Source organism: Callithrix jacchus, chromosome 1, assembly GCF_049354715.1.
Source record: "Callithrix jacchus isolate 240 chromosome 1, calJac240_pri, whole genome shotgun sequence".
Taxonomy (NCBI): Eukaryota; Metazoa; Chordata; class Mammalia; order Primates; family Cebidae; genus Callithrix; species Callithrix jacchus.
In genome coordinates, this window is record NC_133502.1 from 108,675,308 (window position 1) to 108,699,153 (window position 23,846).

Here is a 23,846-nt window from a genome sequence, read left to right on the forward strand (position 1 = left end):
TATACTCTTAATCAGGCTGTTTCTCACTAATGCTGTCCTGAGCATTTTACCCATAAATTATTGAAAAGATTTAAAATGTATGTGAAGCATACACATTGCCATATAGGATGGAGTTTCCATTCTTGCTCTCAACATACATGACTCTCCTGACATCCTTTTCTGTTCTCAGTATTCTAGTTAGTGATTCTGCCTTTTATTTGTTACAAATTTAAACTTTCCCAAATTCCTTTGTTCTAGCACTTGAATACATCTGCATTATATATCTTAGCTATATATGTCCTTATTTTAGAGCCAGATTTCTGTTTTCAAAGAGCTGCCCTCTCTCCATCTATCAATTTAGTTTCTTTAACTTCTCAAGCCTTGGTGTATTAATTTTCTCTTGCTGCTGGAACAAATTACCACAAACGTAGTGGCTTTAATACAACACAAACTTACTACCTCATGGTTCTGTGGGTCACAAATTCAACATGGGTCTCCCTGGGCTACAAGATTTCAGCAGCCTGCGTTCCTTTCTGGATGTTCTAGAGGGGAATCCCATTTTTTTGTTCTTGCTGGTTCTCAGCAGAGTTCAATTTCTTGTGTTTGTAGAACCAGCAAAGTTCCCATTTTCTGGTGGGATGCCAGTGGAAGGCTGTTCTCAACAGTGTTCTTTGGCTCACTCCCCGCCCCCAACCCCTAGCTCCAACTTTAAGCCACCAATGACAGGTACAGTCCTTCCCATGTTGTGTCTCCATGAATCTCTCTTTTTGCATCCTCCTTTTTAGCCTCTTACTCTTCCACTTTTAAGGATGCAGATGATTAGGTCGGGCCCACCTGGATAATCCACAGTAATGTTCCCATCTCAAGGTCAGATCATTAACATTCAGAGGTTCTGAAATTAGGATATGGACATCTTGTGAGGAGCCGACATTCTGCCCACCACACTTGGTATCTAAAACTTTTCATTGGTGTATATGGTTGTATCATAAAACCTTAGGAAGCTGTTTGTAGGGCTCACCTGATGGTCCAGTTTATCAGCCTGCTTGTCCATAGTCTGTTAGGTGGGTTTTTTGGAGAGACCTATCCACGGATGCACAAGCCTGACAGTATTAGAGTGTGCCACATTCTAAGGCACATTTAGATTATGCTCTACAGGATGCATTTTCTTACCTCTGTAGCCCATCTTCTGCCCATTCATTTCCCATCCTCCTGTGTCAGAGAGAACTCACACCTGTATAAGTGGATCTATTTCACTTTGTCTTTCCACATTTTTTAGAAATGCCCATTATGACTGGCTTCTGGCATCTATTTCTTTTCTTTTCCTTTTTTGAGAGGGAGTTTTCGCTCTTGTTGCCCAGGCTGGAGTGCAGCGGTGTGATCTCAGCTCACTGCAACCTCCGCCTCCCAGGTTCAAGTGATTCTCCTGCCTCAGCCTCCCATGTAGCTGGGATTAGAGGCATTTGCCACCATGCCTGGCTAATTTTTTTGTATTTTTAGTAGAGATGAGGTTTCTCCATGTTGGTCAGGCTGTTTTTGAACTCCCAACCTCAGGTGATCTGCCCACCTCAGCCTCCCAAAGTGCTGGAATTACAGCTGTGAGCCACTGCACCCAGCCTGGCATCTATTTCTTTAGATGTCCCACATCTTTCCATTTTCATTAATAGGTAGGCCTTTTCATCTCCAGTCTCCTCCTCTTGTCCTAAGCTACTCTACCCAAAACCAAGGGCCCCACCTCATAGCTTGTTAAGCAGCAGACATTGAGTATAACAGAAACCTTGTGTACTAGCATTTGCCAACCTTTGCTCCATTTGAGATGGAGGAAAGGCAAATGCTACCACCATACTTCAGTTCAAAACAGCACAGCTCTCTTCTCTTCTGTTAGTTTATCTTTCTGTGAGAGATGTGGGTCCCTCGACTTCACAAAAGAAGCCTGGAACATTATCATCTCTAAGACTCCTTCTGGAGCTCCTATTCCTTCTATGACAACATCTATTTCTAGATGGCTTGAGAATCAACAAACATGGTAGTCTAGCAAAGCCGGCTTGAATGAGACCCACATTTTCAGTGCCTTCATCATCAAATACCAAAAATGGTATTTTATGGATACCTATCCCAAATAGCGACCATGGAGCGGGTTGTCTTTGTTCCTTGGGATATGTACCTATATCTGTGATATTGTACCTCTGACTCTTCCAGGTGTTTTCATTTGTATCCCCAGAATAGTCCGGTGAAGGTGGAAATGGATACAATCTTTCTTAAGGCCAATCTGGCAGAGCAGTGTTAGAAATTTACCATATGGACGTGTCCACCATACCTCCCTCAAATCCTGCCAAGATACATTGAAATAGGTTCACAGCAGCTTTGTTTATACTAGCAAAAAAGCAGGAAACTTCACCCCTCCTCAGTACGAGTCTGGTTAAGTAAATTATCGTATATCATGAGATGGAAAATTTTCAGGTATTTAAAAGAAATAGGCAGATATGTGTGAGCTGATACCTATAAATGTCCCACATATGTGAGTGAACTGCCAACTATAGAATATGGGTATGTATAAAGATCCCTTTGGGATAACTATGCAAAGAATTCAAATATTTATGTATGTATATATACATACTTGAATTCTTTATATTCTATAGAGAAAGTTTTATAGAATATATGTAGAATTTCACACATACACAGAGAAATGGATGTACTTGCAGGTATGGAAATAATTTTTTTTTTTTTCCTGGAAATAATTACAAGAGAGTTGTAGGGAGCGAGACTAGGAATGGGGGAAGAGAAGCATTCAAAGTGTTTCTTTTTACTTTCCATTTTGTACCTCTATGTTAAAAATATTATTCAACTACTTGAATCTACATAGTAAAAGTATTGGCCTTTAAAAATACTCCTTACATCTATTTATATTTTTAATACAAAAGTTCTATTTAATGATTGCCCAAACACCTCTACAAAGTAGGAAACACTTCCCCTCATTATCCTTGGTCAGCCACTGGGAGACAAGAAAAAGACCCAGCCTGGCTGGCCTCCTGGAGACCTCAGTCCCTCTTGTTGCCTGCTTAGCATGACTATACCATTTATCTTCCAAATGAAGACAGGTTGGCAAGTGAAAGGGTCGCTAACTAGATAGAACCACGCAGAACAGGCATGAACTGGAAATGTTCTGGGCACCCTGGGATGCTTGTGTTGTCTGCAGGTTGCTGATAGTCTTATCACCAATACAAAGATCTCCTTGTGATTACTTATTCGTGTCTATTTTATTTGCTTTGGTTTTAGCAAAATCAGTCAAGGTGAAAATCAAGCTCAATAAAAAAGATGAGAAAGGCCGGGACAAAGGGAAAGGCAAGAAAAGGCCAAACCGAGGAAAAGCCAAACCTGTAGTGAGCGATTTTGACAGCGATGAGGAGCAGGATGAACGTGTAAGTATAGCCAACTGGGATGAAGGCAGAGATGCCCTCTCCAGTGCTCGCTGGCCTCTCGCATTTCCATGCCCCTTCAGCCTTTTTGCTTTATTACCCAGGGGTGGAAATGTCAGGATTAGTGAGATTTCATTATTGAGGGATGTGAACGGAGCTGTATGATTTAAAATAAACGATTGGGGCTTTGTTTACTGCTTTTTTAATAGTCTTCAAAAGTGAAAAACTACTAAATCAAGTTCATTCTCCCCCCTTTTTAATCTTCCCAAATGCTTTCTTATAAATATGGTTTACCCCACAGCCAGTTAATATTTTATATCCATCACACCCAGCATGGTGCCTGGTACATAGCAGTAGATTAGATGGAAGAATGAGAAAAAGTGTTATGACGTCAGTTACTGGCTCAAGTTGCTACTTAAGGGACTGTGTAAAAACTCATGAGTTTTTAAGTACCCAGGGGTGTTATTTTTAATATTTGAAAAATTCGAGGAGCATCTATTGAGACAGACATTTAAATAGGTACCTTCCTGTGTGTTAGCATATTAAATACTGATGTCAGCATCATGAGATAGATGTCACTCTCAAAAAATGTGTCACAGAAATGGTTAGGTTATGTGTGTTTTGCTACAGGTCACATACAGGGGTGGAATTTGGACCCAAGTAACATAACTCAGTCTAGTGTGCTATCCCTGACTGGTCAGCAAGGTAGAAGAGTGGGCAGAAACTCCGACACCTTGGCTTTTGAATTGCCCTTCATTTCATCCATTCACTTTCCAGAGGATGGTTTTCTGGCACCCATTATTTTCTTTCTGGAAAGACACATTTCCCTTTTAGTGTATGTGCTAGTTGGATTTACCTTCAACACATGACCGTTTTCAGAATTATTTTCTCACTCCAGCCTTAACCCTTGATGCAAGCATTTTTGAATACATTTAAAATACTGCATTGTCTATAGAAGACATGACATGCAGGGTATTTTTTTTTTCCTCCCATCAATTTTCTAAAACCTAGGGCTGGAAACGAGAAAATATTCACCATAAACCTTTCCAGCTAAAGTGAAAGGGCACAAACAGCACAGAGGGTGCACACTGCTTTGGGGTTTTTCAATAAGGAAATCTTCGCAGCTTAGAGGCTGCTGATGCCTCTTTAATGTGTTTCTGTGCTCCCACGGAAAGAGATTTGGAGGGTTGTTTCCAAAATGTTATTTTTTCTTACTAGCCTCTTAATGGTGTGTTGTTGTTATATCTTCTTTTTATCGCATGTGATGTTACTTCATTTTATCTTATTTTTACTTTTAGGAACAGTCAGAAGGAAGTGGGACTGATGATGAGTGATCGATATGGACCTTTTTTCCTTGGTAGAACTGAATTCCTTCCTCCCCTGTCTCATTTCTACCCAGTGAGTTCATTTGTCATATAGGCACTGGGTTGTTTCTATATCATCATCATCTATAAACTAGCTTTAGGATAGTGCCAGACAAACATATGATATCATGGTGTAAAAAACACACACATCCACAGATATTTGTAACATATTGTGACCAAATGGGCCTCAGAGATTCAAAGATTGAAACAAACGAAAAAGCTTTTGATGGAAAATATGTGGGTGGATAGTATATTTCTATGGGTGGGTCTAATTTGGTAACGGTTTGATTGTGCCTGGTTTTATCACCTGTTCAGAGAAGATTTTTGTCTTTTGTAGCACTGATAACCAGGAGAAGCCATTAAAAGCCACTGGTTATTTTATTTTTCATCAGGCAATTTTTGAGGTTTTTATTTGTTCGGTATTGTTTTTTTACACTGTGGTACATATAAGCAACTTTAATAGGTGATAAATGTACAGTAGTTAGATTTCACCTGCATATACATTTTTCCATTTTATGCTCTATGATCTGAACAAAAGCTTTTTGAATTGTATAAGATTTATGTCTACTGTAAACATTGCTTAATTTTTTTGCTCTTGATTTAAAAAAAAGTTTTGTTGAAAACGCTATTGAATATTGCAATCTATATAGTGTATTGGATGGCTTCTTTTGTCACCCTGATCTCCTATGTTTCCAATGTGTATCGTCTCCTTCTCCCTAAAGTGTACTTAATCTTTGCTTTCTTTGCACAATGTCTTTGGTTGCAAGTCATAAGCCTGAGGCAAATAAAATTCCAGTAATTTCCAAGAATGTGGTGTTGGTGCTTTCCTAATAAAGAGATAATTTAGCTCAACAAATGCAGCCTCTTTCTTTGCATTCTAGAGGATTGAAACCCTTGTGTCTGAAGTGGCAGTTTTCCGGAGAGGGCTGGGCAGGCTCTTGCTACAGAACACTTGATAGGGAAAAAAAGAGAGGCTGAGAGAGCCAGTCTCCTTGGAGTGGTCCAGGTGTGTCACCCGGGAGCCTGCTGCACCCATGACATTAAACTATTCAACAACAGAAGAGATGCTGCCGTGGATCAAGCCGTATGAAGTCCCTGCTCAGCCTTCAGTTTTGTTTCTTAATCAATCAGAAAATCTCTATTGCTATTTATGTCTTTTGATTTTGAAAGGTTTCAAAAATATTCCATCAAAAGACTGGTTCAGTGAACACCTATATACCATCCAACTGAAATTCAACAATGATTTATCCTTACCCTGTTATTTTACCAAACCACTGGAAAGTAAGTTGCAGTCATCATGATACTTTGCATCTAAGAAAAAGGGTATCTCCTAGCCAACTACAGTCCAGTATCACACAAAAGGAATTGATAGTTCCCTGATATCTAATAGACAAGCCATAGTCACATTTTCCCAATTGTTCTAACATTATTTTGTAGTTGTTTTGTTTCAGCCGGGATCTTTTCAAGGCTCACACTTTGATAGTAATATTCATCTCATTATCTTTTTTAAAAGTCTCAAAAAAATAGCACAAAGGTGGGCACATTCTTCCTTAACCTGATGAATGGATAGAATCAAAATGGGAGCGTTTTCCTTCAGGACTACTGGGTTGGTGAAAGCTTCCTTTTTTAGAATAATCTACGGGGAACTCCAGGATTCTTGCTTTTATATATGAGGATTTGCCAATGCCATATCCTGCTTTGAGTCTTGAAGGAAATTTGATCCACACAGAGTGCAGTCCTCCTGAAAAACTTCTTTGTCTGGCTCAATGTCGACTTGTGTGTTAATTTCCAGTAATCAAAGCATTCAGGAGGAGTTTCCCTTCTCGGTTGATTTCTTGGGATTTGCTAACTTCAATAGGATTGGAGACCTCTGTGGAAGAGTATACCACATTAGTTTCTCTCACTGAGATGATCTGGTATCAGTTCAAAGCAAACAATCGTCTTTCCCTACTTCTATTTCTGTATTTTCTGTGCTCTTTACAACCTCTCCTTGGCTTCAGAAGCACTGCTGTTTCGAAAGCCCTCAAAAACCACTATTTTCGTGGTTCAGGATTTCTACAGTATGAAGAATGTTCTCTAATCCTTCTGCGGCTGTGTTTCATGTATTAGTCTCCCTAGCTATAATGGAAATGAGAGCCAGGGATGATTGGTAAGAACAGGAGTCTGTTCCCCTTTGGGTGGGACTGGTGGTAAACAGTCCAGGTGTGAGCTTCCTGGTGCGAGGTGGCCCGCAGAGTGAGCATGCAGTAACAAGTGGGTGGGCCATCCTGAGGCTGTGCTAAGGAGGGGGCACCATCCTGAGCATGCGCATATGCAGACCTATGGACCATGCTGTGGCAGCTGTCTGGTTAGGCTCTAGTCTCTTGGAGCCCATCAGCCTAGTTCTTCCCAAGGTCAAAGGATTTTTTAAGAACAGAGGAAGAAAGCTAAGAGTATCTGGCTATGTGGGGTCCTTTGATTGATTGTTTTATTCAGTTACAAGAACCAATGTGAGGGAGGCATCGTTCTTGTTCCTGTTTCACAAACAAAAAATAATGCAAAGAAGAGCTGGAAGAGCAAAGGGCTGTGCACTAAAAGCTGGATTCTGAAGTTAGATTTCTTTGACTGCAGAACCCATATTCCTTTCAGCTTCCCCACCTGCCCTCACTGAGTGAGGCCTGGAACTGATCTTGGTAAGCTTCAGGCGCCCATTTACCTGGCACTTACTGACAAAATTGGCTTTACAGACAAGTCCTGACTCAACCTTCTAATCCCATGGCTGAGGTGGGCCTTTCCACTGAGACCCCCGTTTTCTTGGCTGGGCCCTGCTACTCTGGCTCTTCCTTCACACAGTCCTTTGCAAGGGCCAGGACCGGTCCCTTAGGTCCCAGCTACAGATGGTTCCTAAAGGCTACTGACTTAGATATCACTACTGCCATGAACCACCCATCAGATATAATGCCATAAGCATACTTAGTGACCAAGGTCACATTTGCCCCACCCATTGATAAAACCAAGAGTTTGCTGAGAAAGAAGTGTTTAGGTCTCATCATCTGCATAGGTGCTGGACAGAGTATGCTTAGTGTGCAATTATATCTTCAAGTTCTCCAGTTCCATAGCCAACCAGACTGGCATTCCTTCCCATGTGGAGAGTCTAGAGCCACCACCAGTGCCACCTGAAGCAGAACAGTCTCCTGACTGTCCCCCATCCCCGCCTGGCCTCTTAGCTCTAGTGTTGGTCAGCTATGTGAACCTGAGTTGGCACACATCACAGCTGGGTCTGCTTGAGTTATGCCACCAGCAACATGATTCTCAGTGAGACTATTTCCATAGGTCAGACCCTTAAAATGGCCTGTTCTAAATATGAACCTCTTAATTTCCCATGAGAGATACTGTATAGCCAGAATATACTTGAACCAGATTTACTGTAACAGGAATATAAACATTTAAAAAGACCTTTTTCCCTCCTAAGTTTGCTTATTTATCTTTAAATATAATTTTTTAGATGAGAAACTAGGATCATGGCCCTGAATTGGGAGTCAAATGTGTGGGTTATTCTGGGTTTTGCCATAGCCTTATTTGAGTTTTGATTTCCTCTGTAAAATGTGAAGAATTAGTGAGTTGTCCTGTAACTGCAAGCTATGTAGTTGAAATATACTGCTGTGTTGTCAAAGGTTCGCATTATGTTAGAAAAAATTACTTATAAATTAAATGTCATTGAAACATCCAGAAAGATTCTCAAGATCAAGAAGTAGACTGGAGGTGGCTTTTAAGGGCCCTTCAAGCCCTGACATTTCGAAATCAAAGTGTGGTAACCAAACTAGCAGCATCAGCATGACTTGAAAACATTGGAAATGCAAATTCTCACGCCTCATCCCAGACCTACCACATCAGAAACTCTTGAGATAGGGGCCCCCTAACAGAACATGCCCTCCAGGTACTTCTGATACATGCTCAAGTTTGAGAACACTAGTCTATCAGGCTTTTAATAATCTCTATTATTTCACCCCTGAGGAACAACATGAGGCCAAACTGGCATTGATTTAGATTACTGGTACAGGTATATATACGCAGGACACAATTGTCATTCTAGTAAAAAGAAAGTTAACATCAATGGGAATACAGGAAAGGCTGAGTATTTTTTTCTCTCTCTGAAACAGTGTTTCTGTCATGTACACTCCAAGCCAGCAATCTTCATTTGTGCTTGACTTAACCTTCATTCAGAGTGATGTGGTATAATACGTGGGGGAAATATCTTTGGTTTACTTAGCAGAAAGGTAGAGACGTACTCTCCCTTTATGAATAAAAGTTTTTCCCACAAGAGTTTTACCTTATCAATCTTATTACACATATATCTTGAAGAAATGGGCAAATCTAATCTTTTTCTTAGAATTTACTAAAAACCTGCATCAAACTAGATAAAGTACAATTTCTGTTCTTATTTGTATATACTGTCATATAGTGTGTTAATCTGTTTTGCTTGGGGAGGAGCAATAAAAAAAGAGAGCATAGGTGAGGAATAATGACTGATAGGCCTAGAATTGCTAAACCTTGGTCCAGGTGAGCTGTATTCATCCCTGGTGTTTAGGACTTTGAGCTTCATAGAAGTCAAGTGACATGTTCCGGATGCCTGAGCCCCTTTATGCAAAAAGGTTTTTGTGTTCGGTGTCACTTTCCATAAGGGCTAAGTTGAATAATACAGGCAACTAAGTCTGGAGACTACAGGGAAGCAAGTTTTCTGTTTCTAAACACTGATTTTTTTTATACACAAGAGGGAGGCCACCTTGTCTGTGAACCCAAGTGCAGTTACGAAGCAAGGCTCACTGTTGGATTATAAACCTCAAAGTGAACAAACTCATAGTCCCTCAAGCAAATACATGTATTTCTTAATTCTCTTGTAAAAAATTTAATTAAATTCCTCTTCTAGGATTATAAAAGGGACATGTATCCACCACAACCCGTGAAATAATACAAAGAAAATTAATTTAGCATCTACTCACCCCCACCAGGCAATAAGCTTTAATCGTCTGATGTGGTTACTTCTGCACCTTTCCTCTTGCACACATTAACACATATATAGAGGCTATCAAATGTCACTTCCCCAGTTATCTCAATACAACCTGAGGCTGGGTGCAGTGGCTCATGCCTATAATCTCAGCACTTTGGGAGGCTGAGACAGGTGGATCACTTGAGGTCAAGAGTTCAAGACCAGTCGGACCAGCATGGTGAAACTCCCATCTCTACTAACAATACAAAAATAAACCAGGCATAATGGTACATGTTTGTAATCCCAGCTACTTGAGAGGCTGAGGCACGAGAGTTGCTCGAACCTGGGATGCAGAGGTTGCAGTGAGCCGAGATCACACCACTGCGCACCAGCCTGGGCGACAAAGCGAGACTCCATCTCAACAAAACAACAACAACATATAACCTAATGATAAGATTAAGTTGAATTTATTCTTTGCTGTAGTAAGGGAAACCATCACCTTGATGGAGTTTGGTAGTTTCTTTGAAGGAGGTCAAGATCAGATTTTATTGAAATTTAAAGTGTGTCAATATAGGGATTTGGCTAGGGCAGGTTTTGTGGAAATAGCAAGGTGAGAATTTTGAGAACAACTTGTCTGAGTAAGAGTCTTCTGGAATAATAAAGTGATAAGAGAATGGAATAGGAAAATCATTTTAATATGGCCAGTAAGCTTTGTGAGGGTAGATGACTTTGGTTCTCAGCTCTGCTTTAAGAATGTTTCAGGGTTTTATTCTTTTGTTTTTAAGTGCTGTATTATTCTCTGCAACTTGCCTTTCTCACTTAACAGTACCTTGAATATTTTCCTCTAAGTCAACAGAGATTGAACTCGTTGCATTTTTCTCTACTATAAAGAACATTTCAACTTTTCTTTTTAATTATAAAATGGATTGTAGAAAAGAATAATATTACCACTCAGAATCACTCATATTATCAGAGAGAAAAGACTGAAAGTAAGAAAAGTACAAAGAAAAAAATACTCATCATATTACCACTCAGAGAGAATCACTGGGGACTTCCAGTTTTTGGTATAGCTTTTATGGAACTTGGACATTATCTCTCACATTCACACAACAAGAAAAAAACTGAACAAACTTGAAAATTAGCAACTCTTATGAGATTTATCAAAGAACTGAGTTCATAGAGAAAACACTGCCCCCAAAACAGAAGATACAGCCAGGCAGTATATTAGTCCATTCCTGTGGTGCTATGAAGAACTTGAGAATGGGTAATTTATAAAGAAAAGGAGTTGAAATTGGCTTGCAGTTTCACAGGCTATACAGGAAACATGACTGGGGAGGCCTCAGGAAACGTATAATCATGATGGACAGTGAAGGGGCAACAGGCACATCTTACATGGCAAAAACAGGAGGAATAGAGCAAAGGGGAAGGTGCTACACACTTTAAACAACCAGATCTTGTGAGAAATCACTATGAGAACAGCAAGGGGGAAATCTGCCCTCCTGATTCAGTCACCTCCCACCAGGCTCCTCTCCAAAATTGGGAATTATAATTTGATATGAGATTTGGGCAGGGAAACAAATCCAAACCATATAATTTCACCCTCAAGCCCTCCCAAATCTCATGTCCTCCTCACATTGTAAAATATAATCTTCCTTTCTTAACAGTCCTCCAAAGTCTTAACTCATTTCAGCATTAACTCAAAAGTCCACAGTCTAAAGTCTCTCTAAGACAAGTCAAATAAGAAGTTACTTTCGAGATACAGTGGAGGTACAGGCATTGGCTTAATACTCCCATTCCAAAAGGGAGACACTGGCCAAAACAAAGGGATTACAGGCCCCATGCAAGTCCAAAACCCAGCAGCATAGTCATTAAATCTTAAATCCCCAATCCCCAGAATAATTTCCTTTGACTTCCTGTCTTATATCCAAGTCCACATCAATGCAAGGGGTGAGCTCTTAAGGCCTTGGGCAGCTCCACCCCTGTAGCTCAGCAGGGCTCAACTCCCATGACTACTCTCAAGTGCTGCCATTGAGTACCTGAGGCTTTTCCAGGTGCAAAGTACAAGCTGTCAGTGGATCTAGCATTCTGGGGGTTGGGGAACAGTTGCCCTCTTCTCACAGCTCCACTAAGCAGTGCCCCAGTGGGGACTCTGAGTAGGGATTACAATACCACATTTCCCCTCTGCACTGCTCTAGTAGAGATTGTCCATAAGGGCTCTGCTCCTGCAGCAAACTTCTCCCTGAACATCCTGACTTTTCCATATATCCTTGGAAATCTAGGCAGAGACTCCCAAGCTTCAACTCTTACGCTCTGTGTACCTGCAAGCTTAACAACACATGAAAGCTACAAAGGCTTATGGCTTGCAACCTCTGGAGCTGCAGCTGGAGACACATCTGGGGCCTTTTTAGCCATGGCTGGAGCTGGAGAAGCTGGGATGTAGGGAGCAGTGTCCTGAGGTGGGGCAGAGTAGCAGGGCCCTGGGCCTGGCCCATGAAATCATTCTTCCCTCCTAGGCCTCTGGGCCTGTGATGGCAGGGACTGTCACAAAGGTCTCTGAAATGCCTTCAAGGCATTTTCTCCAGTCTTGGCTATTAACATTCAGCTCCCCTTTATTTGTGCAAATTTCTGCAGCTGACTTGAATTCCTCCCCCTCAAAATAGGTTTTTCTTTTCTACCACATGGTCCTGCTGCAGCTTTTCCAAACTTCCATGCTCTGCTTCCCTTTTAAATATAAATTCCAGTTTCAGATCATCTCTTTGTGAACACACATGAGCATATGCTATTCAAAGCAGCCAAGCCACTCTTAAATGCCTTGCTGCTTAGAAATGTCTTCTGCCAGATACCCCAAATCATCTCTCTCAAGTTCAAAGTTCCACAGATCCCCAGAGCATGGGTCCAGTGCCACTAGACTTTTTGCTACAGCGTAGCAAGAGTGACCTTTACTTCAGTTCCCAATATGTTTCTCATCTTCATTTGAAACCACCTCAACCTGGACTTTGTTGTCCATTTCACAATTAACATTTTTGTTACAACAGTTGAACAAGTCTCTAGGAAGTTCCAAACGTTCCCTCATCTTCCTGTCTTCTTCTGAGCCCTCCAAGCTGTTCCAACATCTGCCCACTACCCAGTTCCAAGGCTGCTTCCACATTTTCATGTATCTTTATAGCAATACCCCACTCTCTATACCAATTTTCTGTATTAGTTTGTTCTCATACACTGCTATTAAGAACTACCTAAGACTGGGTTATTTAATGAAAAGGGGTTTAATTGGCTCATGATTCCATAGGCTGTACAGGAAGCATGGCTGAGGAAGCCTCTGGAAACTTATAATAATGGTGGATGGTGAAGGGGAAGCAGGCATGTCTTACATAGCAGAAGCAAGAGGAAGAGAGTGAATGGAGTGGTGTTACACACTTTTAACCATCCAAATCTTGTGAAACTCACTATCATGAGAACTGCAAGGAGGAAATCCACCCCCAAGATCCAGGCACCTTACACCAGGCCCTTCCTCCAACATGGGACTACGATTTGACATGAGATTTTGACACAAATCCAAACCATATCAAATGGATGTGGACAATCATGACCTACAGGAGCAGAAGTCCAAGAGTAGCAAACTCACCAGTACCAGAGGAGGAAAACTTAATCTGTAACTAAGGAATTGCTGGAGTTTCAGTGTGGACAGTTTGAGAGCAAAAAAAATCCAAGGGATCCTGTCTTAAGGGGCCCATGCTTTATGAGTTTTACTTCCAGGAGCCTTATTAGATTCTCACAGAAGATCAGAACAGTATAACTTTGTATTTCCAGCAGTGGGAAGAAAAAGCAAATATTTAAACAGACACCAGAATATTCTGTTCTTCTTAATAGGCCTGCCTTCAAGAGTAACTACTGTATCAGAGCCTAAGCCATGTGGAGGAAGGGAAATCCCAACTAGAATATTCTCTAGCCTTCCCGTCTCTCTTATGGGGCAAAATCAAAAAACAAAACTAAGAAGCACTCATGAAGGTTACAACCCAGGTGCATATGCTCACTAAAAGACCCAGATCTAATTATAAAACGATCTAAAGCTTTTTCTTCTCCTAACACCTTACCACTACATCAGCAGGGCTCCTGTATAATTACAGGGCAATACAATGGAAAGAACTGTACATCTCAGGTGATATTTTTAAAATCTCTAAGGAAACTCAAAAGCAACAAGAAAGATAAAGATAAGGACCAGAGGAAAGCTTAGCTTTAGGTACTATTAGGTACAGCAAACAGTAAAGACAGCCTAACCTCTAGCCAGATAAACAAAAAACCTCACACTAAGGCCTATTTATCTAAACTCTTTCTACCCTGTATATCCTGTGTGCTTGAAACAAAATATTGCACAAAAAAATTTTAAAAACACACCTTGAAGAGACAGAGCAAGCATCAAAACCAGACTCAGATATGGCAGAGATGTTAAATTATCACCATAAATTTAAAACAACTATAATCAATATGCTAAGTGTCCTAATGAAAAGGTGGACAACATGAAAGAACAGATGGGTAATGTAAACAGATAAATGAAGACTCTAAGTATCAAAAGGAAATGCGAGAAATCAAAATCACTATAACAAAAATAAAGACTGTCTTGGGAGGCCGAGGAGGGCAGATCACGAGGTCAGGAGATCAAGACCATCCTGGCCAACAAGATGGGACACTGTCTCTACTAAAAATACAAAAAAAATTAGCCAGGCATGGTGGCACATTCTAGCTACTCAGGAGACTGAGGCTGGAGAATTGCTTGAACACGGGAGGCGGCGGCTGCAGTGAGTCAAGATCGCACCACTGCACTCCAGCCTGAGTGACAGAGCGAGACTCCATCTCAAAAAAAATAAAACAAAATAAAAATAATGTCTCTGCTGAGTTCATTAGTAGGCTGGACACAGCCAAGTAAAGAATTAGTGAGTTTACAAAAATTTCCACAGGAACTCCCACAATTGAAATCCAAAAAAACCAACACAACATAATATCCAAGAACAGTAGCACAGTATAAAAGGGATAACATATGCATAATGGAAATACAAGGAGAAAGAAAGAGGAAAAGGAACAATAAATATTTGAAGCACCAGTGACAGAATTTCCCAGACTAATGATAAATACCAAATTACAGATCCGCAAAGCTCAGAGAACACAAAGTAAGACAAATACCAAAAAAATTTATATCTAGGCATATTATAATCAAACTGCAGAAAATCAAAGAAAAAGAAAAAACCTCAAAAGAAGCCAAGGTGGGGGGCAGGCACAAATGCCTTTCCTATAGAGGAGCAAGTATAAGAATTAAGTTAGGCTTCTCTTCAGAAATCATGCAGGCAACAAGAGACTGGAATAAAACACTTAGTGTTGAAAGAATCACCAACCAAGAATTCTGTACCCAGAGAAATTATCCTTCAAAAGTGAAGGAGAAATAAAAACTTTCTCAAACAAAAATTGAGGGAATTTATCACCAGTAAACCTGCCTTGCAAGAAATGTTAGAAGTTTCCCTCATGCCTGTAATCCCAGAACTTTCGGAGGCCAACGCAGGTGGATCACTAGGTCAGGAGTTCAAGACCAGCCTGGCCAATATGGTGAACCCCGATCTCTACTAAAAATATAGAAAATTAGCCAAGCATGGTTGTGCACACCTATAGTCCTGACTACTAGGAGGCTGAGGCAGGAGAATTGCTTGAACCCAGGAGGCAGTGGTTGCAATGAGTTGAGGTCTCACTACTACACTCCAGCCTGGGTGACAGAGCAGAGCAAGACTTTGTCTCAAAAAAAAAAAAAAAAAAAAAAAAAAAGAGGCAGGAAAATGCTATAGGTCAGAAACTTGGATCTAGGTAAAGAAAGGGAGTATTAGAGAAGAAATAAAGTAAAATAAAACCTTCTATTTCTTGTATTCCCTAATCGACAGGTAACAGTTTGTTCAAAATAATAATAGCAATAATGTATTCCATGGTTATAGCTCATGAATGAGTGAAATCAGTGATGACAGTGTTATAAGGGATGGACAGTGGCAGATGGGAATACTTTATTATAAGATATTTAAACTACCCATGTAGTTGTCTAGTATTATTTGAAAGTGAACTGGAATAGTTGTAAATATATATTAAAAACTCTAGAGCAACCACTAAAAAAAGTAATAATAAAAATGCATAATTCACATGCTTAGAGAGGAGAAAAAGTAAAATCATACAACATACTCAAAACCAGATGAGGCAGAAAAAGTGAAAGACAAAGAAAAAACAAGGGCAACAACTGGAAAATAGTGACAAATATAGTGGGTATTAATCCAACTGTATCAATAATCATTGAGACATCACTTTATTTATTTTGAGACAAAGTCTCACTCTGTCACCCCAGGCTGGAGTACAGTGGTGTAATCATGGCTCACTGTAGCCTCAACTTCCTGGGCTCAAGTGATCCTCCCACCTCAGCCTCCTAGGTAGCTGGGACTACAGGCGTGTGCCACTACAGTGAGCTAATTTTTAAAATCTTTTGTGGAGACAAAGTCTCATTTTGCTTCTTAGGCTGGTGAACTCCTGGGATCCAGCAATTCACCTACCTCGGCCTCCCAAAGTGCTGGGATTACAGGCATGAGCCACCGCGCCGACCTAAAACATTACTTTAAAGATACCAAATTAAAAGACAGAAACTGTCAAAGTATACTAAAAGAACAGGACTCAGCTCTGTGTTGCCTATAAGAAACTCACCTTAAACATAAAGACATATACAGATTAAAAGGAAAAGGATGGTGAATGATCTACCATGTTAACATTAATCAAAAGAAAGCTGGAGAGTCTGTATTAACATCAGCCAAACCAGATTTCAGATCAATGAAAATCATCAGGGATAAAGAGGTACATTACATAATGCAAAAAGTGTTAGTTCTCCAGAAAGAATCCCTCTTTAATTTACTTCCTTTCCATTTTTTTCCTGGTTAAGTATCTTTGCCCCCGGTTTATTAAGATACAAGTCCCAAACACTAAAATTTATCTTTCTTAAAAATAGTTATCGTACTTGTGTACAGTAATGAAATATCTCCATAATCAAGATATAGAGCATTTACAACACCCTAAAAATTATTCTCACACCCCTTTGCAGTCAGTCTCTTTACTTCACCCCCAACCTCAGGCAACCACTGATTTGCTTTCTGTCACTATAATTTTGCTTTTTCTAGGATCCGATATAAATGGAATCACATAGGATGTAGTCTTTTGTGTCTGATTTCTTTCAATTAACATAAGGTTTTAGAAACTCGTTTATGTTCAGGTATTTTTGTGCCTTTTCTAAATGTTGTTTCCAGCTCTTGGCTATTAAAAATAAGACTGCTGTGAACACTGACATACAAATCTTTGAGTGAACATGTTTTCAATCCTCTTAGGTGAATACTGAGAAATCAGATTGCTATATAAGGTAAGGATTTAACTTTATATGAAAATAGCAACTGAATATCTGTATGGGAATAAAAATGAACCTCAACCTTGACCTCATAACATACACAAAAGCTAACTCAAAATGAATAAAAATGGATCATAAAATCAAGAGATAAAAGATTACGTTTCTAGAAGGAAAATATACAATACAATTTTTGTGGTATTGAATTAGGCCAAGATTTCTTAAACAGGACACAAAAACATGACCGATTAAAGAAAATGTAGATAATATGTACTTCGAAATTAAAAACCTTTGCTCTTTGAAGGAGACAGTTAAGAAAATGACAAGGCAAGCCACAGACTAGGAAACAATATTCGCAGTATGTATCTGAAAAAGAGCTTGTCCCTTGAATTTTTACATGTAAAGATCTCTTAAGATTCAACAAACAAACAAGTTACGTGATAAAAATATGGACAAAAGAGTTGAACAGATGCTTCACAAAGGAAGATGTCTGAATGGGGAATAAGCACATGCAAAGATGTTCAACATCTCTCATCAGAGAAAAGCCAAATAAAACCACAATGAAATACCACTACATACCTACTAGAACGGCTATAAACAGATTGACAGTAGGGACCTCAACAAGAATGGAGCAACTGGAATTTATACATTTATACAGTGCAAAAGGGTATAATCACTTTGAAACTCATTTTTTAAATAGCTGTATGATATTCCAGTGTGTAAGTGTGTCACAATTTAGATAACATTTGCTCTTCTAACAGATATTTGGGTTGACATCAGTTGGGATTCTTCCCCTCCTTCGTGATTAATTCTCACAAATAATTGAAACCCATTCTTGCTACAAATTTTGTCTCTATTTTTTAGCAATAAGCCAATTATTTATTTATTTATTTATTTATTTATTTATTTATTTATTTATTTATTTAGAGGCAGAGTCTCACTGTGTCACCCAGGCTGGAGTACAGTATCAGGATCTCAGCTCACTACAACCTCTGCCTCCTGATTTTAAGCAATTCTCATGCCACAGCCTCTGAAGTAGCTGGGTTTACAGACATGCACCACCACACCACACACCACACACCAAATGTTGCATTTTCAGTAAACACAGGGTTTCACCATGTTGGCCAGGCTGGTCACAAACTTCTGGCCTCAAGTGATCCACCCACCTCAGCTTCCCAAAGTATTGGGATTATAGGTGTGAGCCATCCTGTCTGGCCCCACTTTACCTTTATATCATTGCTGGAAACACTTTATTTCCAATTATAGTCAATGAATATAAAAAACAACTGAAAATGATTGCTTTTTTTCCTCAATCATGTTTATGGTTGGTTAAAGCTTCCTGACACTTATTTTCTTTTTTGACACTTATTTTCTTAACAAGTCCATCTTCCTCTTCTTTTAAAGAGAAACTGCAAAATTACTTTACCTTGTCTTCTTTTCCAAGCCCCTTATTTGTTAAAGGAGATGTCATATTTTCTCTCAACCGCTTCTGCTGCTAATAAGGGTTTTTTCAGAAAGCAAAGAACCCCTATTTTTCCTACCATTGAACTTTGTAAAATGGTCAGTGCGCTTCTGGGTGCCCCAGACAAGCAGAGTTTTCAAATAGCAGAGCCTTGAGCCTAGTCCTTTGCCAGCTCCCTGAGCTGACAGGAGGAATCTCAAGAAAAAGTACAAGCTTTTTCTTCACCTCTAGGCTTCTGGAGAAATTTTCTCAGGCTGGTAGCTCTTGGTGAAGCTGATCCATAAAGATGATACCAGTTTCAATTACCTCTCTGTGGTGAAGATAGTACTTTGTTGTTTGCTAAGAACTAATGTTATCAGAAATAACATTATTTCACTAAGTTTTAGTAGGTTTGGCATGTGGAATATTTGGAGCAAATGTGACTGCAAGTGAGTGTCTCTCTGGAGAGGGACAGCCTGATAGTAATAATGTATATTAAAACAAGTCCAGATAATTTGTATTCATTATAGCATTTTTAAGCTGGTTGATTTGGAGATGTAGGCTCTATTTAAGAGCATATTATACAGATTCAAGCAAGAGCCCCATATATAGATAACTACTACTTCCAGGAAAGGACCACTCTAATGGACACAGTGTAGTTTCTTTGTTCTATAACAGTATTAGAAAGGGATTGCGCTGTTTTGCAGGGCATGATGTATTCCAGGGGTGTAATTCTGAAATTCTGAACACACTTTCATCAGTGGGCATTTGAATCAGCCAACCTAGCAGAATTTCTTTCTTTCTTTTTTCTTCTTTTTGAGACAGAGTTTTGCTTTATTGCCCAGGCTGGAATGCAGTGGCCTGATCTTGGCTCACTGCAACCTCCACCTTTCAGGTTCAAGTGATTCTCATGCCTTGGCTTCCCAAGTAGCTGGGATTACAGGTGTGTGCCACCACATTGGGCTAATTTTTATATTTTTAGTAGAGACCAGATTCACTTTGTTGCCCAGGCTGGTCTTGAACTCCTGACCTCAGGTGATTAACACATCTCGGCCTCCCAAATTACTGGGATTATAGGCATGAGCCACTGCTCCCGGCCAGTCTACCAGAATTTCTACAGATTTGCTGGAAACATTACTGGGAGTCCAAGTTCTTAATAAACAACCAAAATAGAGACGGTTTCCCTAGGGTTGAATATCAGTTTCCATTGCTTTCAAAGTCTATTCCCAACTTTCAGCCTGTTGCTTTCCTTTAATGATCTTCATTTTAAAACCATATTGAGGGTACCCCATGCCATGTCCTGTGCTCAAAGCTGGGGAAAAGACCAAGTCAGCCCACTCAGGAACTGCATCTTTTGTGTATCACAAAGAACACCGTCCCTGATCATTTCAGTATACTCCTCTCTTCTACAAGGCCAAAGCCAACTTTTTTTTCTTTTTTGGAGACAAGGCCTTACTTTGTCACCCAGAATAGAGTGCAGTGGTGCAATCATGGCTCACTGCAATCTTGACTTCCCTGGGCCAAGGTGATCCTCCCACCTCAGCCTCCCATGTAGCTGGGACTATAGGCACACATCACCACTCCTGGCTAATTTATTTTTATTTTTATTTTTGTAGAGAATAACAATCCCATTATTGTCCAGGTTCATCTTGAATTCCTAGGCTCAAGCAGTCTCCCTACCTTGACTTCCCAAAGTGCTAGGATTACAGGCATGAGCCACCAGGCCTGGTCTCAAAGTTCTTATTTAAAAGGAAAATCTGATGCAGTAACTACCTAAGCTTAAGACCCCTGCAGTGGTGTCTCATCACCCAATGAGTACCAAATTATTTTACCTCCTTTATAAAGCCGAGCAAGTATAAATCACAGCATCTGGCCGTGGTTATAGAATGTATGATAATCATAACTTGGACTTAGTTCAAAGTTCTTTCACTTCTGTTAACTTCCAAGCAAGCAAGCAGTACAAAGAATGTACATCAGATAAGGATACTCATACATCAGCACCCCGGGCAAAGACACCAGTATGTGACACTTTACTCTGCCGCTTCCCCTTGGCAGCTTTCAGAGGGATATTTACAGGCAGCACAGCCCACACAGAATGAGAAGCCCACTGGGTCAGAGCAGCTCAGTCCCCAAAAGGGATGTGAGAACTGGAGATATTCCACATAAGCCAATAGAAATACACTAAACCCACAGATTTTTACATCTTTGAAAGACATCAGTGTTTTTCAATCTATGATGTCATAACTTTAATTGGCAACAATTTTCCTTTCTTAGCAATAAATAAAATAAAAACACATTTGCTTTTTATGGTGCCTTAGAGTCAATAAAATACTGTGGTTTTCTTTTCCTTTTTAAACACACATTTTATGTAGCAAAATATGTGCACTGTCCTGCACCTTACTTTCTTAATTTACCTTATTGAACATTTATATCAGTGCATAACGGGCTGCCTCATTCTTCCTAACCACTGCATGTATTTCATTGTATTGATAATTCCATATTGATGGGTCATTTGTATTACGTGTTTATTTATTGCACGGAAAAGGATGAATGCTATAAGGAAGTGAGAGCCAAGCGCAATGGGAACAGAGAGACTAGGGGTGAGGACTCAGAGGTTTTGTTGTAGACGTAAAATTAGGTTTGAGACTGGAGGGAGAGTGAGACATAAGACAGGACAAACTGTTCTTGAAATTTCCATCTTGGTCAGCCATCAGAAAGTCACTCACCATCTGCCTTTGAAAAAGTGAGCTTAGAATGTGCAGCTTTCAAACAATTCACAAGAAATGTCTGCCTGAAGCTTTTTTTTTCTGCTCAAAGCCCATTCAGCAATCAAGGAAGATTAATTCTTATCTCACATTGGTCAGATGGTATTGGAAATAGTCATTACTCACTTCCTTCATCAAGCTGACAAAGGACATGTGGAACTAGATCGGAAAGGGGAGATAATGAAGGACTTTATTTGATGATGATAATGATGATGATGATGATGATGATCTGAACAAGACGGAGAAACTTGCAGTGGACTCTTGGAGAGAAGTGAAAGCATGAGTGCTGGAAAATGCAGGTTGGGGTAAAATAAATTGACAAAATGAAAAAACTTAAATCAAAGTAGCCCCAGCCTGAAGAAACTGCAGACATACTGTTCTTCTGCATTCAGATTTGGGAATAGCAGCATTTTAAAACATCACCACAACACCAGCAGAGTGGAGGGTGGCTAATTCCTTAATTTAGCCCCTTCTTCCCACTCTAGTTCCCATTAGATTGTGATAAAAATGGCAACACACACACACACACACACACACACACAGTCTTTGCAACAGTTGTGTGAGCTAGACACTATTAATTCTCTTTTACAGACAAGAAAATGGAGGCTTAGAGAAGTTAAGTCACTTGCCCAGGGTCCCCCGGCTAGTAAATAATGGAGTTGGGATACAAACTGCAGGCAGACAAGCTCGAGTCCTCGCTCCTAACTAGTACTTCAGTTAGAACTTCAAGCTGCTTCTAAGGGTTTCTTTTCTGTCCTAGACTGTACGCTTCTTGGAGGACACAGATTATATTATTCATTTTTGGGTGAAACTTCCCCCTTCACCTAAGTACTACGCACTGAATAAATGTATTAAATTGAATACGCATTATGCCAATCCCAGTCCATAATCATCCCACTGGATTAGTCCATCTGGTTTCTGCGTGTTATAACCTGGCACCCCTTCACTGTATGAGACAGACTCCAGTCAGCGTTTGTCTAAAACGCCAATCTGATCTGAATTGTTATCCTACTTTAATCATTTTGAGGGTTCCTTTTCTTGCCCTCAAAGTAAAGTGTAGGTCTTCGGCATGACCTACAAAAGCCTTGTGAGCCTAATTGTTCTCTGCTTCACAAAATATACTCTATCTAGACTAGCACTGGGCAATGAAAATAAAACGTGTAATTTTGAATGTTCTAGGAGTCACATTTTAAAAAATCAAAAGAAACAGATGAAATCAAATTCAGTTATATATTTTACTTAACCCAATATATTAAAAATGTAATTTCAGCATGTAATCAATACAAAAAATATCACTGAGATAGTTTACATTTTGCTCATACAAAATCTTTGAAGACTATACATGTGGTGCATGTCGTAGTGTGGACAAGCAACATTTCAGCTGTTTAATGGCCCATACGGCTACCATATTGAACAGCAGAGCTTTAAGCCTGTGAGTCTCACACTTTAACTGCATCAGAATCACCGGGAGGGCTCATTAAATCATAGATTACTGGGCCCCAAAACAGAGTTTTTGATTCATTAGGTGTGAGGTGGACATTTCTCTGAGAAGCTCACAGGTGATACTGACGCTGGTCTCTGAACCACACTTGGAGAATCATTGCTCTAGATCAGAGAGTATAAACTAATAGCCATAGGCTGGATCCAGTTGGCAGACCAGTAATTAAACCACACTGTGTTTTAAACATTTTCTAATAACTAACATTTAATAATTGGCCAATTTCTCATAAAAATCTGGACTCTAAGTTTCTATTGGAAAATTTGTAAATATACTAATACAGGGCTATGCTTCTGCCTGGCAGTCAGCAGTGGAGTCGAATTGCAGTGCCTTTTCTTGAAAGGTCACAAAGGCCCACTTTACTTATTCACATTACTGAGGCCCCTGTTGTAATTGAGCTGCCATTCCAAACCCTAGGCATTCTGGGCTCCCTTCACTTCCTAAATACATCAAGCTCTCAATCTCTCTTGCCTCTGAGACTTTGCATGTGTGGTTTCTCTATCCTGGCTAACTCTCACTTAGCCCTCTGGCTTCAGCAGAGATACCACTCTCCAGAAAGCCTTCTCTGCTGTCTTCATGACTGAGTGTAAATGCTTCTTCTGTGCATTTCCACAGAAGCCCTATTTCTCCCACCAAAGCCCTCACGCCTTACTATAATGTCCCACCGGCTTACCTGCCCTCCCCATCATTATGAGTTTTCTGAAGGAAGGGAACCACTTCTTCCTTATTCACCACTGTGTATTCATAGAACCTAGTCCAGTAACAAAATGGCACATGGCTGGTGTTTAATAAATACCTTCTGACCAAATGAATGAAGATGTGAAACCACTAGAAGAGGCCTTTAAATAATACCGCCCAACCTTTGACTTTCTCCTAGGTGGCTGCTATGGAATCTCATTTTAATCCTAATTCTAGAAGCAACAATAACAAAAAGCAAACTGCAAATTTTAATTAAATTACTCTTAAAACTGAAGCTCAAGAAGAAAAATGAATTTAAACTCCTTAATTATTTCAAATA

At 39.9% G+C, this 23,846-nt stretch overlaps 1 protein-coding gene across 22 annotated transcripts in view; it reads left to right on the plus strand.

Moving 5' to 3' along the window:
• Positions 1 to 5,612, plus strand: part of SMARCA2 (SWI/SNF related BAF chromatin remodeling complex subunit ATPase 2) — a 229,409-nt gene extending 223,797 nt beyond the window's left edge. For all 22 annotated transcript variants that reach the window (XM_078368139.1, XM_078368141.1, XM_078368146.1 and 19 more), the window contains 2 exons: positions 3,253 to 3,395; positions 4,691 to 5,612. In XM_078368139.1, coding sequence (XP_078224265.1) covers positions 3,253 to 3,395; positions 4,691 to 4,726 — 179 coding nt within the window. In that variant the 3' untranslated portion in view covers positions 4,727 to 5,612. The remainder of the gene's footprint in view (positions 1 to 3,252; positions 3,396 to 4,690) is intronic.
• Positions 5,613 to 23,846: the final 18,234 nt, after the last annotated feature.